Source organism: Gobio gobio (assembly GCF_949357685.1).
Source record: "Gobio gobio genome assembly, chromosome: 9".
In the NCBI taxonomy this organism is placed as follows: domain Eukaryota; kingdom Metazoa; phylum Chordata; class Actinopteri; order Cypriniformes; family Gobionidae; genus Gobio; species Gobio gobio.
This window is the reverse complement of record NC_137115.1, coordinates 29,488,264-29,514,824: the sequence shown is the minus strand read 5'-3', so window position 1 is coordinate 29,514,824 and position 26,561 is coordinate 29,488,264. Positions and strand designations below refer to the sequence as shown.

The 26,561-nt window shown below is 37.1% G+C and overlaps 1 protein-coding gene across 1 annotated transcript in view; it reads left to right on the top strand.

Annotated features, from left to right (window-relative positions):
- Nucleotides 1-26,561, top strand: part of unc13c (unc-13 homolog C (C. elegans)) — a 282,829-nt gene that overhangs the window by 16,504 nt on the left and 239,764 nt on the right. The window contains exons 3-6 of the mRNA XM_079824971.1: nucleotides 4,822-4,844; nucleotides 6,792-6,841; nucleotides 8,096-8,174; nucleotides 13,661-13,732. Of these exons, the coding sequence (XP_079681097.1) occupies nucleotides 4,822-4,844; nucleotides 6,792-6,841; nucleotides 8,096-8,174; nucleotides 13,661-13,732 (224 nt within the window). The remainder of the gene's footprint in view (nucleotides 1-4,821; nucleotides 4,845-6,791; nucleotides 6,842-8,095; nucleotides 8,175-13,660; nucleotides 13,733-26,561) is intronic.

Genomic DNA, 26,561 nt, shown 5'->3' with positions numbered 1-26,561 from the left:
GAAAGGAACTCTTAATGGTTCAGCATACCAAGACATTTTGAACAATTTCATGCTCCCTACTTTGTGGGAACAGTTTGGGGATGGCCCCTTCCTGTTCCAACATGACTGCGCACCAGTGCACAAAGTAAGGTCCATAAAGACATGGATGAGCGAGTTTGGTGTGGAGGAACTTGACTGGCCTGAACAGAGTCCTGACCTCAACCCGATAGAACACCTTTGGGATGAATTAGAGCGGAGACTGCGAGCCAGGCCTTCTCGTCCAACATCAATGCCTGACCCCACAAATGCTCTTCTAGAAAAATGGTCAAAAATTCCCATAAACACACTCCTAAACCTTGTGGAAAGCCTTCCCAGAAGAGTTGAAGCTGTTATAGCTGTAAAGGGGCGGCCAACTCCTTATTAAACCCTACGGATTAAGAATGGGATGTCATTAAAGTTCATGTGCATGTAAAGGCAGGTGTCCCAAAACTTTTGGCAATATAGTGTATGTGCGTGTGAATTACATGCATCTGTGCAGCATCTCTCTACTAGCAATGAAGCTGTGAGTTTCATTACTGTACTTTTTTAGCAGTGTTACAACTTCCTTGCTGAGTAATATAATGTAGTGAAGTTAATTTATTAATAAAAGTCATGGGGTAGCATCGAAAGCACGTTTCTGTGCTCATGTTTCTATGTGTGCTTAGCGCGATCTCCAATCTCTGTGTGCAAGTGACACGTGTGTGAGCTTCAATGAAAGCAGTGCATTAATATAGAATTTGGAATTACCTGTGTATTAAACTGTTTTACTGCACACCATCCAGCCAGTCAGAATCAAGTATTCAGACAGACCATGGTATAATAATATAATTACATTTTTTTTTTAATGTTTTTATGATTGTCTGTTAATACTTAAAATGGGAATGCTAGCCTTCTCCAGGTTTATCCTCCTTGATGAAAACTGTGCACAGAAATATTCTTCACTTCAGTGGTGCCGGTGTTTAGCTCCTTGTTTTCACACAGCCAATTTAATTCCTCAGCTCTCATTTTCTCCTCGACTAATTAAAGAGTGCTGATCAGAAATCATTTGCATAAAATGAGGAACTGTCAAGGAGGGGCTCTGAGTGTCATGGCTGTTTTGGTTTAGTCTTCTTCAGGCTGCACTTTTTAGGAGTCTTTTACAGTGCGGTCTCTTAGGATTTGTTCTTTCTGCCAAACCAATCTTCATTTAGTTCTAGCCTGAACTGCATTCACATGCTAATTCCTCCTCCCAAGGGCGCTTGCTAACCAGGTCAGTGTTGTTGGGACTCTTATATGAGTCTTGTTCGGAGGCTAGCAGTGCGAGCCAGCAGTCCTCACTTCACGTGCTTATTATATCAATTTTATTTCTTCCGCTATGGCCCATAGAAGTTAGCTGACGCTGTTTGTAAGCCGGCTCTGTTATCTTGTATGATAGTAGTCTATCTGCATTCTGAATATTTTATTTAGATCGCAGCACTGTAGATAATTAAATACTTTTTGCTACTTGCAGATGTGTGAAGGTTTGTTTTTAGTCGATCTGCAGTAGAAAAGGTCTACTTTCCTCGCTGTGTTTACAAATTTCTTCATTGGATCTTCAAATCCCCCAAAATGTAGTTCTGCTCCAGATTTTCAATGCTTTCCATTTGCCCTGCATTTCAATAATCGAGGATTATGACTGTATTAGGAATAGAAGATGGACATGAAAGTCAAGAAAAATCTAACTTGACCATGTTTACTTTATTCATGTAGCTGGCTATTGTAAATTATTAATCAGCGCATGTTATTTGAATTTAAAAGTTTGTTCACTCAGAAATACATCAAATTTTAGAATGCATAATTAAAATGCATTACAAATGACTGTTCATATTGTGTTGAGACAACATGAGCATTACTTCTATAAATGCTCTTGGTCTTGTTGTGCACGATTCATCAGTTCCTGAGGAAAAAAGAAAACTGCCAAAGGAAAAATGTTTTTCATTATCTTTCATCAGAAATTGCAGAATATGAAATTTCAGTTTTACTGGGAAATATGTCATGTTATTTTAGTTGTATCGTTTAAATGGTGAATGGCATTGCATGTCTTTAAAAGAAGATTTTCTACCTGCAGTTTGTTTTCTGAAAGCCAATATTTCTGAAAGTGATGCATTTAGCCAGAGCTCAGGGGAAACAGGCCATTGATTTAAATGAGCGAAATAGGTTTTCTGTCACCTCTCTCACATATGGATATGTTTTAGACTCTCTAGAACCCCAGCCAAAATATTCATTTCATTTATTCTCTGTCACTGATCAAGAAATCTAAAAGGAAATTTAATTAATCTGAGAAATCGCTCCGTCCATATAACTGCAGACATTGGACATCCACTTTGTGAACTTTTTTTAAGGGTCAATCTCATGAGACCTGTCAAGAATATTTCATATTTAAAATCAGTCAGAATAAGAACTTGTTAACACTTTACAATAAGGTCTCATTTGTTAACATATAGTTAATACATGAACTACAAAAAGAGCAATACATTTGTTGCAGTATTTATTAAGCGTTGTTAATGTTAGTTAATACAAATCCAGCTGTTCATTGTCTGTTCATGTTAGTTCACAGTCTGTTAACTAATGTAAACAACTTTTGATTTTAATAATGTATTAGTAGCTAAATGTTGAAATATTAACATTAAAGGGGCAGTGTGTAGTATTTATGAGGATCTATTGACATAAATGCAATATAATATACATAACTAAGTTTTCAGTGGTGTATAAAGACCTTACATAATGAACCATTATGTTTTTATTACCTTAGAATGAGCCATTTCTATCTTCATCCACTGCGGGTCCCCTTACAGTGAAATCGCTATTTTACGCCTCCATGTTTCTATAGTAGCCCTAAACAGACAAACTTCTCTGCAGAGTGCTAGTCACTCTCTGCTCTCCGACGATGACATTTTTGTCCTGTGTCGGCCACCGTAGCTTCTCTATGTGCTTCGAAAGGGAGGGGTGAGCGGTGGATGATTGCAATTCACAACCTCACCGCTAGATGCCGCTAAAATTTACACAGTGTACCTTTAACTAATATTAATAAATGCTGTAGAAGTATTGTTCCTTCTTATGGTGCGTTCACACGAGACACAAATGAATCGAATAAATCGCACTATTCGCGCGTAGTTGGACGCTTGAACATTTTGAGTTTACTCGATTCATTCACACGTGAAATTCGCTTAATTCGCGTGTGACATTCATTTCACGCCGCAGAATGTCTATTCGCGTCTTTGCATTGACTTAACATGTAAATCACTCGCGTGAAACACTTCATTCGCGTCTGGTGTAAACTCACCATTAGTTCAACTAAAATAGTTAAGTAATGTTAACTAATGAAACCTTATTGTAAAGCATTACCAAGAACTTAATATTCTCTTAATGTCAAAATGTAAAAATTATAAATTTTTTATTTATAATCAATTTTACTTCTGTAATGTGACATATTTTTGAGTGAAAAAGGATATTCTGCAAGACAAAATGTGGGATGTGACTTATTTTATCTATCATGAAGTGTTTGTTCCAGACCTAAATGTGAGTTTGATTGTTGTAGACTTTAAACAAAATAAAAATATACTATATAAAATATAAATAGTAAAATATATAATCTATATGACAGTAATCATCAGCATCGCCATTAAAATATGGTGTTAAAATTATAAATATTAGTGTTATTCTCATTATTCTTAATGAAGATTCTGATTTTCAAAATAGGATTACAAGTCTTAATAGCCGTAAAAAAAAAAAAAGTGTTCACTTCAATTATTTTTTTCAATATTAAATCTTATGAAAACATGCCCAGGTCACATGTGACCCCAAAATCTAAATAAATAATTAGGAAATATCAAAATTTTATTTTGACTTTGTGACTTGGACATGTTGTAAGAACATTAAATTAAAGAATTCTTAGTTTCATAACAACATATTTTGTTTATAAAATATACGACCTGTAAACCCAATTTGTAGTTAAAGTTGGATGTTGTGTTGCTATAAAATCGATTTGGAATAAACAGGCCATTAAAACACCAAAATATATACTGGTTGGCCCTCAGTTTAGTGTTTTTCTGATACTACAAAAAGGAGTAACCCTACACCAAGCCCAACAGGAAAGATTTGATCGATAATTCGTTGACCATGCTCGTCTTCACTCTATTAACCAGCTAGATTTAAGCTCTAATGCTGTTCTTTAGGCTTCTACGTGCGTTTATTGACCTCTGACGTCTCTGAAGCCTCACTTTTATCGTTCATGGTCCAGTGAACTGTGAAGCCATCACACTAAAGCTGAACTAATCATTGCCATTACATTTAAACACTTGAGCGACATTAAAACGTCTGAGGTGAACTTTGAGGGAGAATGAGACCGATTGAAGGAGGGGAAGGAGTTTATGGATTATCTACTGTAATATGAGAAATCAGGGTCAGTATAATGGTCATCGGTGTAACCTCATCTCTGAGGTTTGAATCTGCCCATAATTTGGCAGAAATTGTGTTTGGATATTGATTGTCTGAAAGTGTATTTAAATAAACAGAAGCGGTCTCTGTGCCGGGCACCGCAGACTTTAACAGCACTATATGGCCAGTGTAGTATAAGAGAAACATGATATATTGGCTCAAGGTTGTGTGTGTGTGTATCAGGGATTACTCTGACAGAGATATCGTAAATGAGCTGTGCTGGCACTATTTGTTTGGCTCCATTAGGCACAAGTCATTATAAGTGTGTGCAGTTATTTATAGATTAAGATGTCAATATATGCTGTTATTTCTAATGTTCCTTTCTGTCTTTCTGCTTCTCTTCTGCAGACAGCACTGCTCTGGACACGGAGGTCTTCTTGTGTTTTCTTTTCTTATATAATTTTTCACCCATTTCTGTGTGTGTTTGTTCATCTCTGAATGTACATAATGTATGCTGCATGTTTTCCCTGTGTTCTCTGTTTAATTTCTTGGTGGTCATGTTAATGAGCAGTATACAAAGAGACACTTAAATAAATAGACAGATAGATGGACAGATAAATGGATGGGTAAATGGCTAGATGGATAAACTAATGCCGGATGGATATACAGGTAGACATATAGATATAGGGCAGGGGTGTTTCCTCCAAGGAGGCAAGGGAGACAGTGCTGCCTCAAGAAATTGGATGAGAAAACAATCCATATTACAAAAAAAAAAGAAACATTTTTTTTTTTTAAGTAACTAGCTGTGTTTCCATTACCTTTCAAATTGCGCAAATTGAAATTGCGAAATGAAAATACGCCCAATGGAAATGTAAATTTAGCAAAAACTCCCATATATCGCAAAAAAAAAATTTACGCTCACATGAGGTGGTTTTTTCAGGCAATTCGAAAAATGAATATTTCACAAAACCTAAATGGAAACAGTTTTTCCAAATTTACAGTTCACCTGACATAGATGGTGGGGTATGTTTGGACAGAAGATGAGACAGAGTTCTTTAATAAACTCATAAAAGACAAAAGAATTACGGGAATACTGGATTCTAAACAGCAAGGAAACGCCACAATTTATCAAGACCTCAAAGCAGATATGAGGGAGAAACACCCAGAAACACCTCATACGTGGCAGCTCCAAAGTAAAAGGAGCTTTCCTTGCCATTAACGCTTGGATAACATGTCTCCATCAATTACAAATATTGGCTAGTGCGGTGGCTGCGATATATGTAAACCCAACAACATCCGTTGCCATGATTTTTGGAACGACTTATCGCGAGAGGAAAAAATGTAGTTTTAGTCGCATAACATTGGTAAATGGAAACGCCGTCATTTCGCAATAGTTTTTAATCGACATTTAGAAAATATTGCAAAAGTTTTGCCCAAATCTGTAGTGGACATGTACTGTCCAACAGCAACACCAGCAGGTACAGCAGGAGTGCACGTCTTTCTTGCCTCCCCTGAGCCAATTCAATTTGAACAGATCCACTAAAAAGCATGCAGCGAGTTTGGTGGGGGGTAATTGAGAATGAATGGGGCAAAGTTACGTGAGAGAAGGCAGTACCTCCATCGCGCAATGATTGACATGATTTGTATGTTTGGTTTGTGCTATAAATCACGCCTCTTGTTATTGTGCGTGTTCACAAATCACTCTGAATTAACAAAATGAGGCCGTTGATGGGAAAACAAATTAAAAAGTAAGTAAACTCACCCACTTATCACCGCTTTGTCTCACGTCAAAATCGAACTTGAAATGGGCTGAAAGCATGATGCTTGTGACCAGTGTGTACAGAGAATGATGATTGATGATCTGAAAATAAGTTGACTATTAAAAAAACAAAAAAAACAGCCGAACATCAGTTTACACTTTATTTTAAGGTGACATAGTTACGTTGTACTTACTCAAATAAGTGCGGAGTAATATTAATTAGCTACATGTACTTAGAGTTACGGTTAGGGTTTGGTTTAGGGTTAGTTATGTGTAATTATGCACAATTTACTGTTATTATATAAAAAACAGTGAGGACTTTGCCTCATTTCAGAACACCACTGATATTTCCACTGATACAGGTAGACATACAGACATGACAGAGATGGATATATGAATGGAGAGATAGATAGACAGACAGACGGATGGATAGGTAGATCTGTACTTTCTGATCTTACTTTTTGTAATGTATTTTGTCCGTATATTTACACATTTGTTACTGTTTGTTTACTTGTTGTGACCATGTTTTATATTTACTGTACAGGTAAATGTTATACAGTAAGTACAGTGTCTTATTGATTTCTGTAAGTCATCAACAGGCTGTTTTCTTGTTTGACAGGGTTGTGTCAATATCCTGGACCCAGCCAAACTGGGACTTACTGGCGGAGGGTGAGTACAGACATACTCAACAGCAAACACTCATGGGAAATAAAGAGAGCTGATCTGTACACCATTATACACAAGGGTGTGTGTCTAGAGTTACACTCTTACAGGTGTTATATAAATATGTGTGTGTTTTTGTGTGTGTGTGTGTGTGTGTTGGTGCCTGAGACTCCCGAGCCATTGGGTCTCCTCGTCTTCCATTTATCACTGACACGCACACAAACACACACACGCACACACACACACACTCTCGCTGATATTATTTTTCTCTGATAGACCGCAGGCAGAAGAGCAAGAATGTGCATGGAATGTTATTTGTGGATTTTCTTGGGACCTGATCTAGTGTTAATTGTTTGCAATGGTATGTCTTCAGGTTAATGAATGTAGTGGGGAGGAATACAATTTTTGGTAATGAGCTGTCAAAAATAAATAAATATACCCCGCACTGTTGGCATTTATGCTTATTAAAGGCCGTTCTCATTTAACAGTTGATGTCACTGTCTTCCTAACAAAGACAAACACGTTTCTTTGTGCTCTGCATGAATGAAAAAGACCTGTGTGTTTATAGACGTGCAGTATGAGAACGTCCAGACCTAATCTAAACTCTCAGTTTGTGTATGTGTGTATGTCAGAATTATTGACAGGAGTTATTCTCCAGAACTATTTCACCTATATTCATACAATACAAGCATACAGCATACTACCGTCTATTTTTATAAATACTATGTAAAACAGTATGCATTACTGTATGCGACGAAAAACATTTTAAACAGTAGCATGCTAAAACGCTAAGTTCTATGTTGAAAATATTTATTTAATATTTTTAATTGCAATTTTGTATACAGTTCTCTTAATATTTGGTAGTCAAATCAAATCAAACTCAGTATGGAGACATTTTTAACCAAATACGTTGCATTAAATGCAACCGTTTTAAATCTGATCAAATAATTTGTGAAGATGATGTTAAATCTAACTAGAATGGAATAAATAAATTAGGCATATTGCATTGTGGAATACAGTACCCCGTGTCTAGTGTGCTGTGGTTGTACAGCCCAATTTGACCAAGTGCTCTATGCATGTATAGAATGGGTCTGTGTGAGACCAATTATGATGGACTTCCTGTTCCTCCCACCCCCTCTGCACATCCCATGTTATTTGCCAGTGCTGTAAATCAGCCGACTGCTTTTTATCCGGGTAATGTTTCATAGCGTACAGCATGATTATGGTATTAATAGACTCTAAATCTGCCTCCATCCCCAGGGTTGGCAGTATACTTTATGGCATTGACAGCATGCCAGATTTACGTCGCAAGAGGACCATGCCTATTGTCCGAGACCTGGTGAGTAATCATGCCCGGCACGGTTATGTTTGACTGATGGAGCTGTAGAAGACTGTATTAGCCAATCAGACCCACCGTGCACACGTTCACTAGTCCGAATTTACAACCCAACACTGTCAGCAGGGCACATGCAAGATAGAGGCGCACACGTGTTTATGTTTTGATGCTATTTTAAGGGTTTTACGCTCCACCAGAGTAAAAGTAGGTCACTCACCTGGTGTTCTCCACAATATCTGCAGTTCAAATCATCTGTCTTGTCTTTAAATGTGCAGTGCTCATATATTGATAATTAAGTGCTATTTAATTTACGAGACTCTAGGCGGCGAATGATTGATCCACAGCATCTATGTAGTATGTCGTATGTTTCTATATTTCATATTTTTGCATTTGTTTACATTTCAGAGGATTTCTTTTTTTTTTTTTCTGGTTTGAGCTCTTGCAGTCCGTCTACATGTCTTTGTCTCCATTTCTTCTTCTTGATTTCTGTTAGAGCAAATTTTCTTAACCGATTCTTACATTGAGTTTTGTGCAAATGTTCAGCTTCTGAAGGACAAATGTTGATGCTGTATCTGTCCATATTTTGCATGAAATTAAAAACCAACCCTATTTTGGTAAGTACGGGTCATCGTTCAGTTTGTTCTTTTGGCGTGTCCTGTGGTCCATTCCCACTTGGGCCCATATTTATTATGGGTGATATTTTTCTGTGAGTTGTCAGATTTCCCTCCAAAACGGTTGTTTTCAGTCAATCGACAGCAGAAGCATTCGAAACCGAAATGGTGACAACTCTACCCAAAAATATATCCGAGGACTTCATTGACTTCTGATTTAACTGTGTGCCTTTTTAAATCCATGTAAAAGTGACCTGCGCCACTAAGCCTTTTACAGCGTGGATGAAGTCAGTGCTGTACCGAGTCCGATCTGGTCTATCCCATCATGCCTCTGTCCTCTGTTTCTGTCCCCTTGTTGGCTGTGTGATTGCTTCAGGGCAACGACAGTCGGTCACGTGACCTCTAAGAAAAATTCAGACCTTCAAAATTCAGACTCACGCATACAATTCCATTGCCTGCAGCAACACTCAGCAATTCAAGTGCATGTTGAGACTTACATCAACACTTGACGTTCATGTAGAGGTCAAATCTACCCTATGTTCCTATGCACCCCGGCTTTAAGGGGGCGTCAGCAGCCCGCTTGGTCTTTACCACCATCAGGTTCAGGGTCAGATGGTAAAGACGAGTCCAGTATGGTCCGCTGTCCATGCCTGCCGATCTCAATATGGCTAATCGTGGCTTTTTGACTTTTGACCGGCTCTGTAGTGTCCCATTTCCCCCTCATTGGCTCTTTCTATCTCTCTCGTTCTCTTTCCTGAACTCTTTGGATCGTGTTTTTTTAGCTGGCTTTAACACATGCTGTCTGGTCTTGTCTGTTTGTAGCAGTAATGGCAACAATACTCGCAGGCAGTACGATTATGTCAGGGCACCTTTCAGTAACTTTACCAAACAATTGCACAGCAAATGCATGAGTGAACTGTAAATTTCTACTGCATGTCAGAGGTGAGTTATTTAAGGATTGAGCCTCACCTCTGCAGCTTTCTCTCTGCGCTTTAGACAGACTCTCAATCTGATTTACTGCATGATGGCAGGTATGACGCAAAGAGATGTGCTTACTGTATGTAAACGACAGCTCACCTTCTCTAAATGTCTAATGTCGTGTTCCGTCTGCTTTTCCCTGCACCTGGATACTCTAGGCTTTGGTAAGTCTCTTGTATTTTTACTGACATTTAATGAATGTATGTCTGAATCCAGTGTTTGTCTGCTTAGATATCTTTATCTAGTCAGTTGAAGGCAGCAGATGTATCCTTATCTGCCTAAGAGATCCTGAGTGTGTGTGTGGTTCGATGATTGGTGAAATAAAAATAGAATATGAATAAAAATGACATTATCGTACTCGCTAAATATGTTTAAAGTTCACTTTCATTTGTTCTAGCTCATTAGACATGATGTTATGGTGCCTTGGAAGCTTGTTTGAAACTGATTTCATTAGGTGGTGCCTTTTAAACTGCTTTTTCCATCCATCCATCCTTCCATCCATCCATCCTTCCATCCACCCATCCATCCGGGGTGTAACAGTTCAAATTACTCACGGTTTGGTTTTTATTGCTTTTTTGGGGTCACCGTTTCGGTACAGTTCAGTATGTGCTATGTTCAGGGAAAACGGAACTACTGTCAAATAAAAATAAAGAAAATAAGAGTGCATAATCAAACTACAAGTAACAGCAAATATAAATACAATAGAGCAAAGCTACAAATAAAATAAACAGTGCTTTTCAGGTTTTTCAGGTATTTAACAGTAGTTTTAAGGTACAGAAATTGAATACAGTGATTAAATGTAAAACATCATTGCATATAATCTTCACTGTATTAGTCTTGTCATGATACCAAAATTATGACTTATGACTTTCAAAATGATGACTAAAATACCTAGATACCGATACTAAATCGAGACCACGACCAAAACCCCCCCCAGTAAAAGTAATTGAATAATATGACAACAAAACTTATTATTCATTGTTATATATTTTTTTAAACTAAAAACTCACTTGGCCAGCATGTTCCTGCCCTGGTTTTTGACCATTCCATCCTCTTATTGCAATAATAATTACATACCAGTGTGAACATCCTTACAAAGATGTTTGCAACAATCACATTATCAATCATGTTAACATTCACTAACCTTTCACTATTCTGAACAGGTTGGGATGACCAAAATCTTATTTCATGATATGAGTAATTTAAAGGTCCTGTTCTTCGTGATCCCATTTTTCAAACTTTAGTTAGTGTGTAATGTTGCTGTTAGAGCATTTATAATACCTGTAAAATTATAAAGCTCAAAGTTCAATGCCAAGCGAGATATTTTATTTAACAGAAGTTCCCTTTCAAAGCCTACAGCGAACGGCTGGTTAGGACTACATCCTGGTATTTCCTGCTTTAATTACGTCAGTAGAGCAGTATGTCGACTAACCTCCGCCCACAAGAACACGCGAAAAAGGGGGCGTGGTCTTGTTGCTCCCGCGTGGAGAATAGGAAGTGTTGCGTTCGGTTGCGTTCGTATAGTTTGTTTGTTGCCATGTCGTCGAGACGCTGTTATTTTCATCCCGGAGTCAAGTCACCTTTGTTTGGCTTTCCCAGGGACGCTGTACTTAGAGATCATTGAGCGCATGCATCCCCGTTATGGTGAGAGGCGTGACCTTTCCGGTAACGTGCGCTCTGCGTGCCCTAAGCTGCTGTCTAATCACAACACGGGAACCGCTGGCACAATCAGAACTCGTTACGTATTTCTGAAGGAGGGACTTCATAGAACAGGGAAATCTTTCAAGCCGTTTTGAGGACAGTGAAAACAGCAGTATACAGATAAGTAAATTGTGTGAAAAATACTGTGTTTTTTTACACGCGAAACATGAACACATGTTATATTGCACACTGTAAACACAATCAAAGCTTCAAAAAAACACGAAAAACGGGACCTTTAATAGTTAATAAATGTAATTTTATAGATATAGAGTTTAATTTGCATCTTTATTTTTAAAAATAACAAAAAATATGACAAAAACAGTGCTTTATTTTTCAGCTACATTAGGTTTATTTAACATTAGCAAGTCAAGAAAGAAATTAAATAATCCAATATATATATATAAATAACTGCTTAGTCTTCACTCTATAAATTAACTATACACTGATTCTTAATAAATATATTAAAGTTATTCAGCCAAGCATTGAGTGGTTTTCTATTTTTCATTGTTGTTTGATTAACATTAATCACATAAAATATTAGGTCCGGCTTAAGACCTGCACGGATCCAATTACCCCAACTGCATACATTCACTAAAGACATACCCAACTGTGTTTACCTGCCAGGACGTGCATTTTTACATATTTTTGACCATTCAAACCCATATCGTACCGTTTGTAATAGCAGGGTATCGCAATACTTTTCTAGTACCGGTATATCGTGCAACACTACACTGTATAGCCTAAATTAAATAAAGATGAATCATTATTAAAGTAGTCAAGAGCAGTGAGTGATTTCCTTGTCTTTTGTTGTTATTAAAAAACACAGAAGGCAGCAGGAATATTAGGCTGCTGTCACTTTAAGACATAATTCACGGATCCAAAATATTGATACTGTACACATGCGTTGTCTTTTTATCGACGTTCACTTAAGGCAAAACCTACTATGTTTGCTTGGATACTCGACAAGATGGGCATGTTGACATCATTTTTGTGTGAATTTTTCCTTTCAAGCGTAAGACTTGAAAGAGAACTCAATATTTGCCCGCTGTCTGTACCGTGTGTGTGCTTCAGATGAATACAAATCTTCTCACAGCGTGCTTGAGTTCTCTTTTGCGTTTTGCGCTCAAATGTTTAAATTGGCAAGGCTTAAATGAGTTTAGTTTAAACACAGATAGCAGTGTGTGCTGTTCAGGTCTCATTTACGCTGTAAATGACTGGTCATATTCAATGACATTCAATAAAATACATCTATCTATCTTTCTATCTATCTATCTGTCTATCTATCTATCTATCTATCTATCTATCTATCTATCTATCTATCTATCTATCTATCTGTCTGTCTGTCTGTCTGTCTGTCTGTCTGTCTGTCTGTCTGTCTGTCTGTCTGTCTGTCTGTCTGTCTGTCTGTCTGTCTCTGTCTGTCTGTCTGTCTGTCTGTCTGTCTGTCTGTCTGTCTGTCTGTCTGTCTGTCTATCTATCTATCTATCTATCTATCTATCTATCTATCTATCTATCTATCTATCATTTTATATATTTTTAGTTTAAAAAAATATTTTGTATGTATTAATATTTTATTTGATGTATTTTTAGATCTTTTTAATTTTATTTAGTTATTGATTCATTCATTCATGTTTGCATTTTTCAACATTACGAATAGAGCTTTCTTTATTTGATGTAAAAATGAAGAATGTTTCAGAATATGCATAATCATTTTCAGTGTTTATGAAAGAAAATCTGCTTTTATAAATATTCATTTTACCTTATATTTGTGTATGTTGCTTTATGTAGACAGCAGCTCAGTATAATTTATTTGCACTCATGAAATGTGAGCAATGGGCACTCAGTTAGTTTGTTTCTGGGAAAGTAATTTCTGCCTCCTGAAATCTCTTAAAATCACAGCACACCTAATGAAATGAGAGCATATTACACAGAACAAAATACAGCCTACATATAGTTCTTCTCTTCAATCTAAAATGAAAAGCTTTCTGAGAGGTGCATTCTGTAGTAGGGTAACAGGTGAATATCTGCTTGAAGGTGAAAGTGGTTTCCCAGCCTGAGTAATCAGGTTTTGTCTTCGTCCCACATGATAACATTCAGCCTAACACAACAGATTTTTACCCTCTAGCATTTGACTGAGTGTTATCTTTGTCATTCTCCCTCACTCTAGCTCTTTCTCAATATTTCCTTTTTTCCTTTCAGACATTGGCTGCTCGAAAGGCAGGCATTGCGTTTGGGCTCGTGAACAGAACGACTCTAAACAACGAGGAGCTGGTGAGTTTTAAACACACAGATGTGTACAGCACACACACAGCGGTTTTACCATACAGACTCATGTATAAATAAATCTGTAAGCAGCTAGTCAGCGTCTAATGAGAAGCGATCATGTGGCACTAATGTAACGCTCATGCATAAAGTCACAACTAATACACACGCACGTCTGCAGACACACATCAGACCCAGAGGCAAGAACAAATATAAGGCGAAAAATGACTATTTAAAATGTCTAATGATGATGTTCTTGACTATTTGACCATTGTCACAAAATAAACCCTGTCAGTGACATCAGGACACTCAACACATATTTATTCATTGTGTTAGTTGGTAGTGACTTAATACACTGCTACTTGCAAAGTACATAAATAAATGAACGATAAATATTGATTTGAGTGAAATTGTCATTTCCCATCACAAGACGATCTTGATTTACACTACTATTCAAAATGTTGGGGTTAGTAAGATTATTTTAATTCTTTTGAAAGAAGTTTCTGCTCACCAAGAATTGATTTATTTGACAAATTCAGTAAAAACAGTAATATTGTGAAATATTATTAAAAATTTAAATATCTATTTTCTCTTTAAATACATTTTAAAATGTAATTCGTTCCTGTGATGCAAAGCTGATCATTACTCCAGTCTTTAGTGTCACATGATCCTTTAGAAATCATTTTGATATGCTGATTTGCTGCTCAAGAAACATTTCTTATTGTTATCAGTGTTGAAAACAGTTGTGCTTCTTCATATTTTTGTGGAAACCGTGATAGATTTTTTTCAGGTTTCTCTCGGATTAATAGAAACGCTTAAAAAACAGCATTTTTCAGTGTTGAAGCGAGTGTGACTGCGATGGGGATGTTTCCGTTGTATCTGTGTTTGAAGCATTAAGATGCTTTCTGATTATTTGGGTGTTGATCGATGATTCTAGTTTTAATTATATTCTCGTACTTTAGTTTGACGGAGGGGCCAAAAACCTGAGAGAGGAAAGAACGTCTTAATCAATAAAAGAAGAATTACTCTTCTTTTTATCCAGACCTTCTTCCCTCCCATTCATTGATTCGCTGAATAAAAGGGCCAGAATGACACGGGTGATGTGATGTTTAGTGCTCTGCTGTGACACAGAGATGCAGGAATTTACTTGACAAACCGAATTATAACATTATGTGCGTTCAGGCACAAACTGGACAGGCTGGGTAATTTCCTATTTCTTTCCCTCTGTTTTTATCTACCAACAAAGATAGGAAGCTTTTTTTGACAACAAAATTACCTGGATGTGCATTAGGTGTGTAATTGATGATGCATCTGTGTATTTGTTTTCCTATTCATTTTTCCCATAGGGATTTTAAAATGTCTTTGTTAAAGAGTTATAAGCAATAAACCAACCCACTCAGCTATGAGGTGAATCACAACATTACAAATGTTTATTTAAAAGTATTTTGGAAAGCAGACAGAAATGCAAAGTTACAAGACTGTGAACTTGGCTTCAGTGAGGGAACTGCAAATGCCATAATCTAAAAAAAAATATAAATGGAGAAATATAAAACTATTGATTTAAACACGTTGATTATATATACACCGATCAGGTTGCATAACATTATGACCAGCTTTCTAATATTGTGTTGGTGACACAAACGGCCCTGGCCCGTTGAGTTCACTAGACTCAACGGCCCTGACCGGTGGACTCCACTAGACCCCTGAAGGTGTGCTGTTGTACTGTATCTGGCATATAACAAATAATATGTAATATGTTAATTCAACATATAACAAATAGTAATACATTCAAAGTGTAAACAATACACAATCTACTCAACTTTAATGCAAAAATATTGTTCTTTAAATTCAGCCAAGAGGTCACACCGTGATTTATTGATCTTCTACTGGTTACATGTCTTCACATGATGCTAATTCTCAGGTCAGAGTTCACCAAACTTGAACATTTTGGAACGCAGCGAAATGCGAAACGTTTCGCATATGCTTGCATTTGTTACAACATGGCTTGTTGTGGTCGAGGCCCTGATGGCGCAGCTGCGGACAAAGTGGTCATGCGTTTGGAGTTGCGGTTGGAACGGATGTCTCTACTCTTTTCCCACACTAACAACCCACTAAGGTTATGTCGCTAGTGGTCTTTTAACTTTTGCATAGACCACACTTCTTGAGTTTGGCTTGACCAATGCAAAAGGTGTAAGTTCAAGTGGAAAAAAAGTTTCTTTGATTTAAAGCTGACTCATTTGCAAGATCAGAGTGGGCTGGCAGTTTTGTGCCAATTTTTATTCTGATTAGTATAATACGCATACAATGCACGTTATGAGGAGGTGATATACACCAATGTGTAGGAATTGAAATGAAGAATATTTTGAAACATGGTACCAGTAAGGTTATATTATCTAATTATTCTATCATAATGCATGCATAAACAGTATACAATACAAAAGTACTAAATAATACTAAATAATACACACAATTAATTAATAATACACACAATTTCATTGCATTTATGTTCATTCATAGAAATGTTTGTCTATGAATTAATGGAGAGAAGTCTCTTTTTATGGGCTTTATGTGCCCGTCTTTCCTATGTCCTGTGTTGTTGCATGTGGTCACCTTTCTGTGGCATCTTTTTGATGTCAAGAATAGTGTCACCAGTTTTCCTGGCTAGCTTCGACAGGGGGAATAAAAGTTGATAATGATTAGTGGGAGACCACCAGATTTCTTGGAGTCTGCTTGTTGCAGTCTCTGCAGAGGGGGAGTCTTACGACTCTCAGGTGGATTATTAGTGCTGCCAATCGATAAAAAAAAATCGATTAAACTAATTATCACACATTTTTCTGTAATTAATCACAATTAATTGCATCTAACACAAAAGTTTTTTATATATTTTTATATTGTAATACTTTCACATTTAACCTCAAAATGAATGTACAAACAATATAAAGACAATATAAAAACATACATGAAATAATTAAGACATCATTAACAGGTTTAGTAGAATATAATGAATATATAGGCTAATATAGTGCATGTATTTGGTGAAAGAGTTGATTTATCTAGTGAATAAAATTCTGTGGACACTGAATGACTGCCTGAGGTAAATGTAATGCTACATGACATTTAGTTTACAAGCAGTTATATTGACGTCTTTCCGCCGTTGAAACACTGATTGAGCGATTACACCACATATGATACCTGACAGTAAGTTGTAATGTATCCTCAACATACCTTCAGATGTTCATTCATGTTTATTCTTTAGGAAGAGATGATCGATAGCGTTCGCAGATGATCGCGTTCATGCGCGCATGCGTCGCGCGGCCGCTTGAACTGTGATCATTGATCAGTCACGCCACATTAAAGAGCATCAAAACGGCATTTATCGTTTGAATTTTGCGATAAAGTGGACGGAATACTTAATATGTTCGTGTGGGAACTCGGATTGAAGTGTGTTCCGCGCTTAAAACAAGCTGACTGTCAACTGTTAAAGATTGCATTCGGATTGCATAAAGATTGTACACGCGGGCACCGAACCGAAAGCCCTGTACCGAAACGGTTCGGTACGAATACGTGTACCGTTACACCCCTAATTTAAAGCTATACATTTTAACATTTATTAGGCTTTAAAAAATGTAACAAATTTTAATTTAAGTGAACTTAAAACAATCAAAAGACCGGTTTCAGAATTTTACTCTGTCAAAATGCAAAACAATTTTTTCGTTAGAAATATCCAGTCAAAATGAATAAAGTTATCAAACACTTCACAGTCTTCACTGTATAAATGATAAATTAAACATAGATAAATCTTTATTAAAGCTACTAAAGTTATTCAGTCAAGAGCAGTGACTGATTTTCTCTTTTACTTTTGTTCTTTGATTATCCTTAATGACAGACAGCAGCTGTTTTATTAGGCTGCTGTCACTTTATGACCTGCAGCACATGACGCGGATCTGACTCACAACTCTTTACGTTCATTTGAGACTTCATTTAACTCCTTTAAAACTGTGCTTGCGAGGATACTCAACAAAACTGCATTTTGGCATAATTTCGTGAGTTTTTGTCAGTTCAAGCGCTGTCTGAAGTGACTTTCTGTGCGCACGAGTCGTGTATGTGTCACACAGACAGGAGATTCACAGACGCATGCCAACACTCCATTCTCTTTAGTGTATTGTTGCGTATGAATAGTTTAAACGCATTTGCATGAATTAGAGCGTGGTCATATAATGTTACACTAGCCAAAGAATGATGGGAAAAAATGGATGCTGCGTTAATTAAGTTTAATATTTTTAATGCGTCAAACTGAAAAACGTGTTAATTTTGACATCCCTATTTATTAAATATAATATAATTCAGATTAAATATTAAATATAAGTCCGATCTCAGTCACTATATACCACAGTAACAAACCTCAAGGTTCTTTCAGTGATTTGGTGCACTAACCTGGCAAACTTTAGCAAATTCATCCAAAACTGCGGCTGTGAACCCCAATTTGGAAACTGAATCTCAAAGGAACCTTGTGTTCATTTTTGCACATCCTGTTATACAGTACAATCATTGAGGCATGAGTTGAAGGCAGCGTTAGCGAGTGATAAATAGACAGGTCAAAGTTGGGGTTGAGCGAGCCAGTCCAGTCTACCTTAATCCAACACTAGCAGTCCTCTGATGAATAGCAGCACTACAATCACTCTTTTAGATGCACCTATTTCCAAACAGCCTTCGACGGGTCTCAGAGACTTAAAAAGGAGGAAGGTCAGATATGGAGAGCAGAGGCTGTAGATTACTAAATAGGCCGAACAGATGTCCGAGGCTTTTTATATGCATTCAATTGCAGAGAACAGAGTAAAAAGACAAGAGAGAAAGAAACATAAAGTGAGGGGGCTGAAGGAGAAATTATAAAAGAAACACAATCCCTCTGAGAGAAGCGTGCCGAAAACAGCCCATGCATCCATATGCTTAAGAAGACACTGGAAAACAAGGACAGAAACTGTTACATCACTGGAACTTTTCTCAACATTCACAAAAAGGAGAAAAATAAACAGTGTTTGGATTCAGTCTGTGACATTATTCAACGAAACACCTTGGTCAGCTTTCCCCTGAGATCCACTTAATTTTTTTATTATGTTAGTCAAGGGTTTTTGTGCCAAAAGAAAAATCATAATTTTATTTTTACATGACCACCTTTATTGTCTTCTAGTATCTGTCCTATAGTATCGTCTATGTAAATGGTTTATTTGTGTGTGAAATTATTTTGGACCGTGTATATGAGTAACAGGCTATGATGTCATAGTGTAGGATTGGGTTTTTAATTAATAATAAATTGTAAACAATTTATAAGTTCAAAATGTTAAAATATTTTATATTTTATCAAATATATATTTTAAAAACAAAGACAATTTGATGGTCGTCGTAGAAGTCACACTGCAGGACTGTGTGCCAAATCTTCTGACACTGCCAGTCTGAGGTAAAATTTTTTCGCAATGGTCGTTAATCGGCTATGGGTGAACATAGCCGCGTTTCCACCGCAGGAACTTTCCCCAGGAACTAGGAACTTTGGGGTGGTATTCTGTGTGTTTCGACCACAGGAACCAGGGTCTAAATGAAGTTCCGGGTTAATATTTCCCCCTCCAAACGGCCCTGCTCCCGAGGTAGTACTTTTTCAAAGTTCCGGAACTTTCGGGGGTGGGACTTGTGCGCTGAACATGCTGATCGGCTGAGCTCACGCCTTATTTTATTTCAACCGGCATTTTTAAAAGTCTTGCGAGGTTCGTTCTGCGTTCAGTAAATATCAGTCTTGCTCTTTCTGTCCGGTTGTGCGCGTTGTCTCAGCAATCGCACGGTCAATGTCCGTAATAGCTGATTATAACATATACATTCTCTTATTTGAAATCTAGCTTTACGAGCTTTCAGAATACGCTTTAGTATCAGTGTTCGTCTCTTTTCCGCCATTTTGTTAATTACATATTTAATAAACCAATACATAAAAAGCAAAAGCAGCGCTGCTTGCATCTCCTCCACTTGCAGACAGTGTCGGGGAAAAATTATTATTGTCCGTCGCTGACTGGGAGGAGCAGTCGCACGCAGTCCCACATCTCTGGACTAATTTGCCTAATCTTCACGGTACTTTAGACCGCAGTGGAAACGCAGACAGTAGCAGGTCTGGGGGAAAAAAAGTTCCTGGTGGAAACGGGGCTCATGTCAAATTAATGATCAAAGACATAAGATTTTAGCCTAGGATCAGAGGAATCTTTTAGGATTAGCAAAATTTGCCTCAGTTGGCCAAATCGTGGCTAAAATCGCACCCGGCTTAAGGCTACATTCACGCAGCAGAATACGGTTGTCAGTCCTGTATTAGAGTTCTTAAAGGGATAGTTCACCCAAAAATGATATTAAATTAATAAAGGCCTTCTGAAGTGAATCGGTGGGTTTTTGTTAGGAAAATATCCATATTTAACATGTTAGCGTAACTGGCGTGACGATGACGTCAGACTTGATGTAAGTGTTTTGAACTGTGAGAGGCTTTACACTTTCTTCGTAAGTTGAATACAGAAGGCAGTCCACCGGAAGATAGATGTTTTACTTTGTAAAGTTTTAAATATGGATATTTTTCTTACACAAACCCATCAATTTGCTTCAGAAGGCCTTTATTAACATCACACCCCCCCCAACGCCCTTTTTTTGGGCTTCAAATTTTGGGCTGCCATTATAATGCTTGGATTTTCATTTTTGGGTGAACTATCCCTTTTATACGGTTCACACACAGTAGCCTACGGTTACTTACGGGAGTGACAACCGCATTCTATAACTGAACTCACACCTGTACATTTTCAGTACTCACAACCTCATTCTCGGAAAATCCGCGCTGTGTGAGAGAGTCGCTCTGCTAAGGGGTTTTCGTTTGTGGTTTCGGTAACTTACAGGAACAGAGATATGAGCTGTGTGTCATCTGAAGTCTCTAGATCCAGTCACTGTTCTCCACCGGAGCGGCTCCCGTCAGTTTTGTGTTCTATGTGCGACTCAAATGCTGTGTCATGCGCAAGAGGCTGCACAGACGCGAGTGCAACGGTTAATGAGTCCGGCTAGCATGTTTACATTGAAGCCTCTGTCGGTTAATGAAGATTTGATGGATAAAATCGAGGCTCAGTTGGACTATTGTCATGTCAAAAGTGACAACTTTTCAGTTTCATGGACGTCGCCATCTTTGATATTATTTTGGTCACTGTCACTATGGTTATTGGTAACAGAATTCAGGCTTGACTCTTGTTGTTCATACAGACTATTCGAGACACTACTGTAAGTTGCTGTGTGAACAGGGCATTTCGTGACTCACACCTGTAAGTAAATGCGGTTATCAATCCCAAAAATGGACAATGTGAATGTAGCCTAATATTAATATCTTTTCACTATATAAACGTCAACTCTACACATTCATTTGCATGTGTATGAAATGAATGTTTAGTGTAATGTGAGCTTTGACACACATTACCACATTTTACTATCGTTGGTTCTGATGCTTTGGAATAACAATATCTAACAAACGTTTTTTAGTGGCTTCTGGAGGAAGTTACAAACTCTTATTTCAAATCTGATTTCTCTTTATATGAAGCCTAAAAATAACTAACTCTGCTTGATAGTGTGATAACTTGTGTAGTTCCTTATGTTTCTATACACTAGTCTACTGTTCAAAAGGGGTCGGTAAGATTTTTTAATGTCTTTGAAAGCTTATGGTCACCACGGCTGCATTTATTTGAAACATGGGAATATTATTAAATATTATTACAATTTAAGATAACTGTTTTCTATTTTAATATAATTTAAAATGTAATTTATTCCTGTGATGCAAAGCTGAATTTTCAGCATTACTCGAGTCTTCAGTGTCACATGATCCATCAGAAATCCTTCTAATATGCCTATTTGCTGCTCAAGAAACATTAGTTCACTGATTAGTGCCAAAATTGAAAATAGTTGTGCTGCTTCATATTTCTATGGAAACCGTGACACCATTTTTTTCCTGATTCTTTGATGAATAACGTTCAAAAGAACAGCATTTATTAGAAACTGAAATAAAGAAACAAGCAAACAAAATACTTACTGACCTCAATGGTTATGTACATGATCCGTACAAGTATCTTCAGACGCGGTGATCATGTGGCATCACAGCATTTCCAGTACCAGCTGTGGCCTCCAGCACAGAAACCGATCCGAAACAAAGACGTCACCACAGTGGGTCTGGAAGCTGAGAGCTCCAGGCGTTGAGGACTGATGTTTCTCAAAGGAAGTCTTCTAACGGTTAAAGGGTTAGCTCATCCAAAAATTTTCATTTTGTAATTATTTATCCACCTTCAAGTCATTCCAAACTTGTGCACTCTTAAAAATAAAGGTTCTTTATTGGCATTGAAGAACATCCATGGAACCTTTCCATTCCACAAAAGGTTATTTTATTGTGAAAAAGGTTCTTCAGATTATTAAACCAACAGTAGATGATCTGTGGCATCACTGCGAAACCCCACCTCCTTTTGGAACTTTTTTAAAATGAGTATGCTGTTAGTATTTTCAATTTTGGGTGAACTGTCTGTTTAAGATGCTGTGAGGCTTTTGGGTCAGCGGCTGTGTGTTTGACAGATGGTTTAATTCCTCTGTCCCTAATTTCTGCTGGAGTTTGTGACAGTGCTGACCGCTTTGTTCAGCGTGAGCGATTGCTCCATGAATATTGCCTCTCTCTCTGGCTGATAGCCCAGCGCTTAATTCTGAGGGTAACTCATCTAGTTGCTCCAGAGTTGCTAGATTAAATTGGAAAGTCCTTTTCCGTTTTTGCCAGCTGTTAATCCTCCTCATTTGCGTAACATTACCGCAGTTGGCCTGACATCAGACGTAAGTCAAGCAGGAGTCGAGCACATGGTGGCCAGCAGCGATCAGACCTTGTGAATGCAGTTCTGTTTAGTGCATTATATGGTAAATGTAATTAAATCCCATGGAAATCTTCTGAGGTGCAGTATTGTGTAGGGAAGATTTCTGTGGGAATCCATCCATCCATCCACCGACCTGTCTGTCTGTCTGTCCATCCACCATCCTATCCATCCACCGTCCTATCCATCCATCCATCCATCCATCCATCCATCCATCCATCCATCCATCGTTTGTCTGTTTGTCTGTCTATCTATAATATGAATCATCCATCCATCCATCATGGATTATACTGTTTTAACATACATAACCTAATAACCTTAATATGATGCCTATTTGTCAGTCATAAATAAATGAACGATTTCAAACGATGGTACGATTTCTGTAATAGTACTAATAAACTGAATGTGTTTTAAATACACAATTGCCAGGTTTATATATTTATCATCAATAAATCCATTTAAATCTCATACTTTTTAACTAATTAAATATCTCTTGGTACACAGCTAGCCATATTTTAATCATGTTCATACTAACTGAATAAATGTAATTATTTTCAAAATGAACTGATTTATGCTGATTTTAAGCAATTTAAATAAATGCATTTTGAAAATGATTATTTAAATAAAATCAAATAGAGCAAAATAGTTGGTAAACTATTCCATGATTTTTTATTTTATTTTATTGCATAAATAAATAAATCAAAACTTTTTTTATGCATCACATAAAGTTTATTAGTTTGTTCAAACTGTGTAATCCAAATGGATGGACATTTTATATACAATTCAAAGACATAAATCTTACATTTAGGACAATTAAAAATATATATATCATTTGAGAAAAAATATATGTATCATTTTAAAGGTGTGAGACTGGGTGGAGAATAGTCATGAAAAACTTAATTAAGCTGCATTAAACCTTGACTAACATCATAAGTGGACCTCATTGAAAAAAATTATTGACCAAATGTATTATGTGACCCCTTTAAGTGTTTCATATAACTAAGACAACTGCCATTAATTATTCGATGTAGTTTCATTTGTGCATGCAGTTATTTTTGCGTTTCATATTGATGCTTTTTTTTGGTTTTATATCTAAATTTCCCCTCACAGATTAAAGGAACTTCCTCCCCTTATGTATTTTTAGGTTTGCTTTGCTAATTAGCCTGAATTTTCACTCCGCAGTACTTTTACTTTTATACCATTTTTTTTAAAACGTTTACACCATTTGGACATGGCTGAAGTTCTCAGCAGCTCTTAATGTAATGACTCTGTGGGCGGAGAGCTGAACACACATCAGCAAAAGTGCACCATGGGAAACGAAAACATCAGTTTAGAGCACTGTGCCGCACCAGCCCACCTCTCCTTCATTCCCCCTCTCTCTTTGTCTTATCCATCTGTAAAAGGACATGCATATTGATTGTGCTCTTTTAAAAGGATGCCTGTGATTCTCCTCCCCTTTAGCCTGTAAAGGCAACTATTGACAAATAGTGTCTCTTTGGTAAATCACATGAAACCTGTCAGGAACATGACCTCAAAATCAAAAGAAAGATAGATGGAATATTTTGCTTACAGAAAATGAAGCTTATTTTATGGACCATTATGATTTTTTTTGCATATGTTTATTATTAACAATTATTATTTTATAGATTTTAATATTTTTACTTTTATTTTAGTTAAAGTTCTAATAATTGTGTTGTGTCTCTGTCACCAAACTGTAAGCAAAAGCCCAGATAGTAAGATCAGATTTCCAGATACTGGACCATCACTTCAGGCTCACTGTCGGACCACTATCATATTTATTAAACTTGCCTGATCATTAATAGAATAATATTGATTATTATTACAATACGAAGTAAGTGAAATAAGAAGTACATATGAATGATCAAAACTTAGGGATGAGTATAATGTCTGCAGAAGGCCAAATCTGTCCCCTGTAGACCAGCCTTTTATGTGGGATGTCTCAATTTTAATATGCACAATTCTGCTTTGATAAACTTTGATTAGGGGTATGCAATATATTGACAAAAAATTATCTCAATATTTTCTAGGATTTTATCGATAACGATAAGTAAACTATATTTTGCTGAGTGTGTTATTGTGCTGGTACCTTGGCTGGTACCCTAATACATTTGAATTGATTTTTTACCTTTTTATGGGCATTTTTACCTTTATTTACCTAATTGTTTGCATCTTTTGTGTCAATTGCATAATTTAATCAAATTTAATTATAATAATAAGACACAATACGGCTGTTGCCAATCAAATTAAATAACAAAATTAATCTTTGCAATGGAGAGACACACAAGCTGCATCTGAAGTGGCATTTAGATGCATTACACTGTTTAACGCAGCTCAGGGGTGACAAATGAATAACCTGCCGTTACAATTGCATAAATAATGTTTTGATGTTTTAAAAATAAAATGTTGTGGGCTCCGCAGAAGTGCGCAGTTTTAGTTAGCGAATCGTGCAGGCTATTTTCCCTTATCAAAAGTGCGAGGGTCGATTGCATCTTGATAATGTCAGATAACTTTGATAGAAAGGTATGTAATGGATTACAATCAACCAATCAGCTGTCAGCTGTTAAATGTAAGTGCACAATTCGATAATACCAACTTAGGTCAACCAATTACCAAGCAATGCTTAATTTTGTTCAGTCTGTGGTGTAAAAGGTCACATTAGCAATTAAAGAAAAAAAAAAACACTTAAGCAAAACATGGTCAGGTCAAAGTGTCTGAATTTTTGGTCCCAATTTTTTTTTTCTTTTTTTTTCTGATAGTCCACTGTATAAAGAATTTTTGGGTATATGATGTCACAGTTTACTTTATTTTGCTATCCTCACTTAAATGAACTATAGTGTCCTGCACCCACTAGTAAAAAATTCTGGTGTCTGAATAATGTTTTGGTTTGACTGTACATCACTATTGACATACACTCACCTAAAGGATTATTAGGAACACCTGTTCAAGTTCTCATTAATGCAATTATCTAATCAACCAATCACATGACAGTTGCTTCAATGCATTTAGGGGTGTGGTCCTGGTCAAGACAATCTCCTGAACTCCAAACTGAATGTCAGAATGGGAAAGAAAGGATGATTTAAGCAATTTTGAGCATGGCATGGTTATTGGTGCCAGACGTGCCGGTCTGAGTATTTCACAATCTGGTCAGTTACTGGGATTTTCACGCACAACCATTTCTAGGGTTTACAAAGAATGGTGTGAAAAGGGAAAAACGGCAGTCCTGTGGGCGAAAATGCCTTGTTGATGCTAGAGGTCAGAGGAGAATGGGCCGACTGATTCAAGCTGATAGAAGAGTAACTTTGACTGAAATAACCACTCGTTACAACCGAGGTATGCAGCAAAGCATTTGTGAAGCCACAACACGCACAACCTTGAGGCGGATGGGCTACAACAGCAGAAGACCCCACCGGGTACCACTCATCTCCACTACAAATATGAAAAAGAGGCTACAATTTGCACGAGCTCACCAAAATTGGACAGTTGAAGACTGGAAAAATGTTGCCTGGTCTGATGAGTCTCGATTTCTGTTGAGACATTCAGATGGTAGAGTCAGAATTTGGCGTAAACAGAATGAGAACATGGATCCATCATGCCTTGTTACCACTGTGCAGGCTGCTGGTGGTGGTGTAATATCCTATCAATATGGGCCAACATTTCTAAAGAATGCTTTCAGCACCTTGTTGAATCAAAGAATTAAGGCAGTTCTGAAGGCGAAAGGGGGTCAAACACAGTATTAGTATGGTGTTCCTAATAATCCTTTAGGTGAGTGTATTTTCCGCGTGAAACAGAATACCGAATGAGAAAAATAGATGCTGTGGCTTGTTTTTTCCTGCCGAGAATTGATTGGATCTAGAAAAGTAGGCGTTCCATTCAGCTTGCTGTCAAAGCTCGCAGCAAACTGAAAATTAGAGGGGGATGTT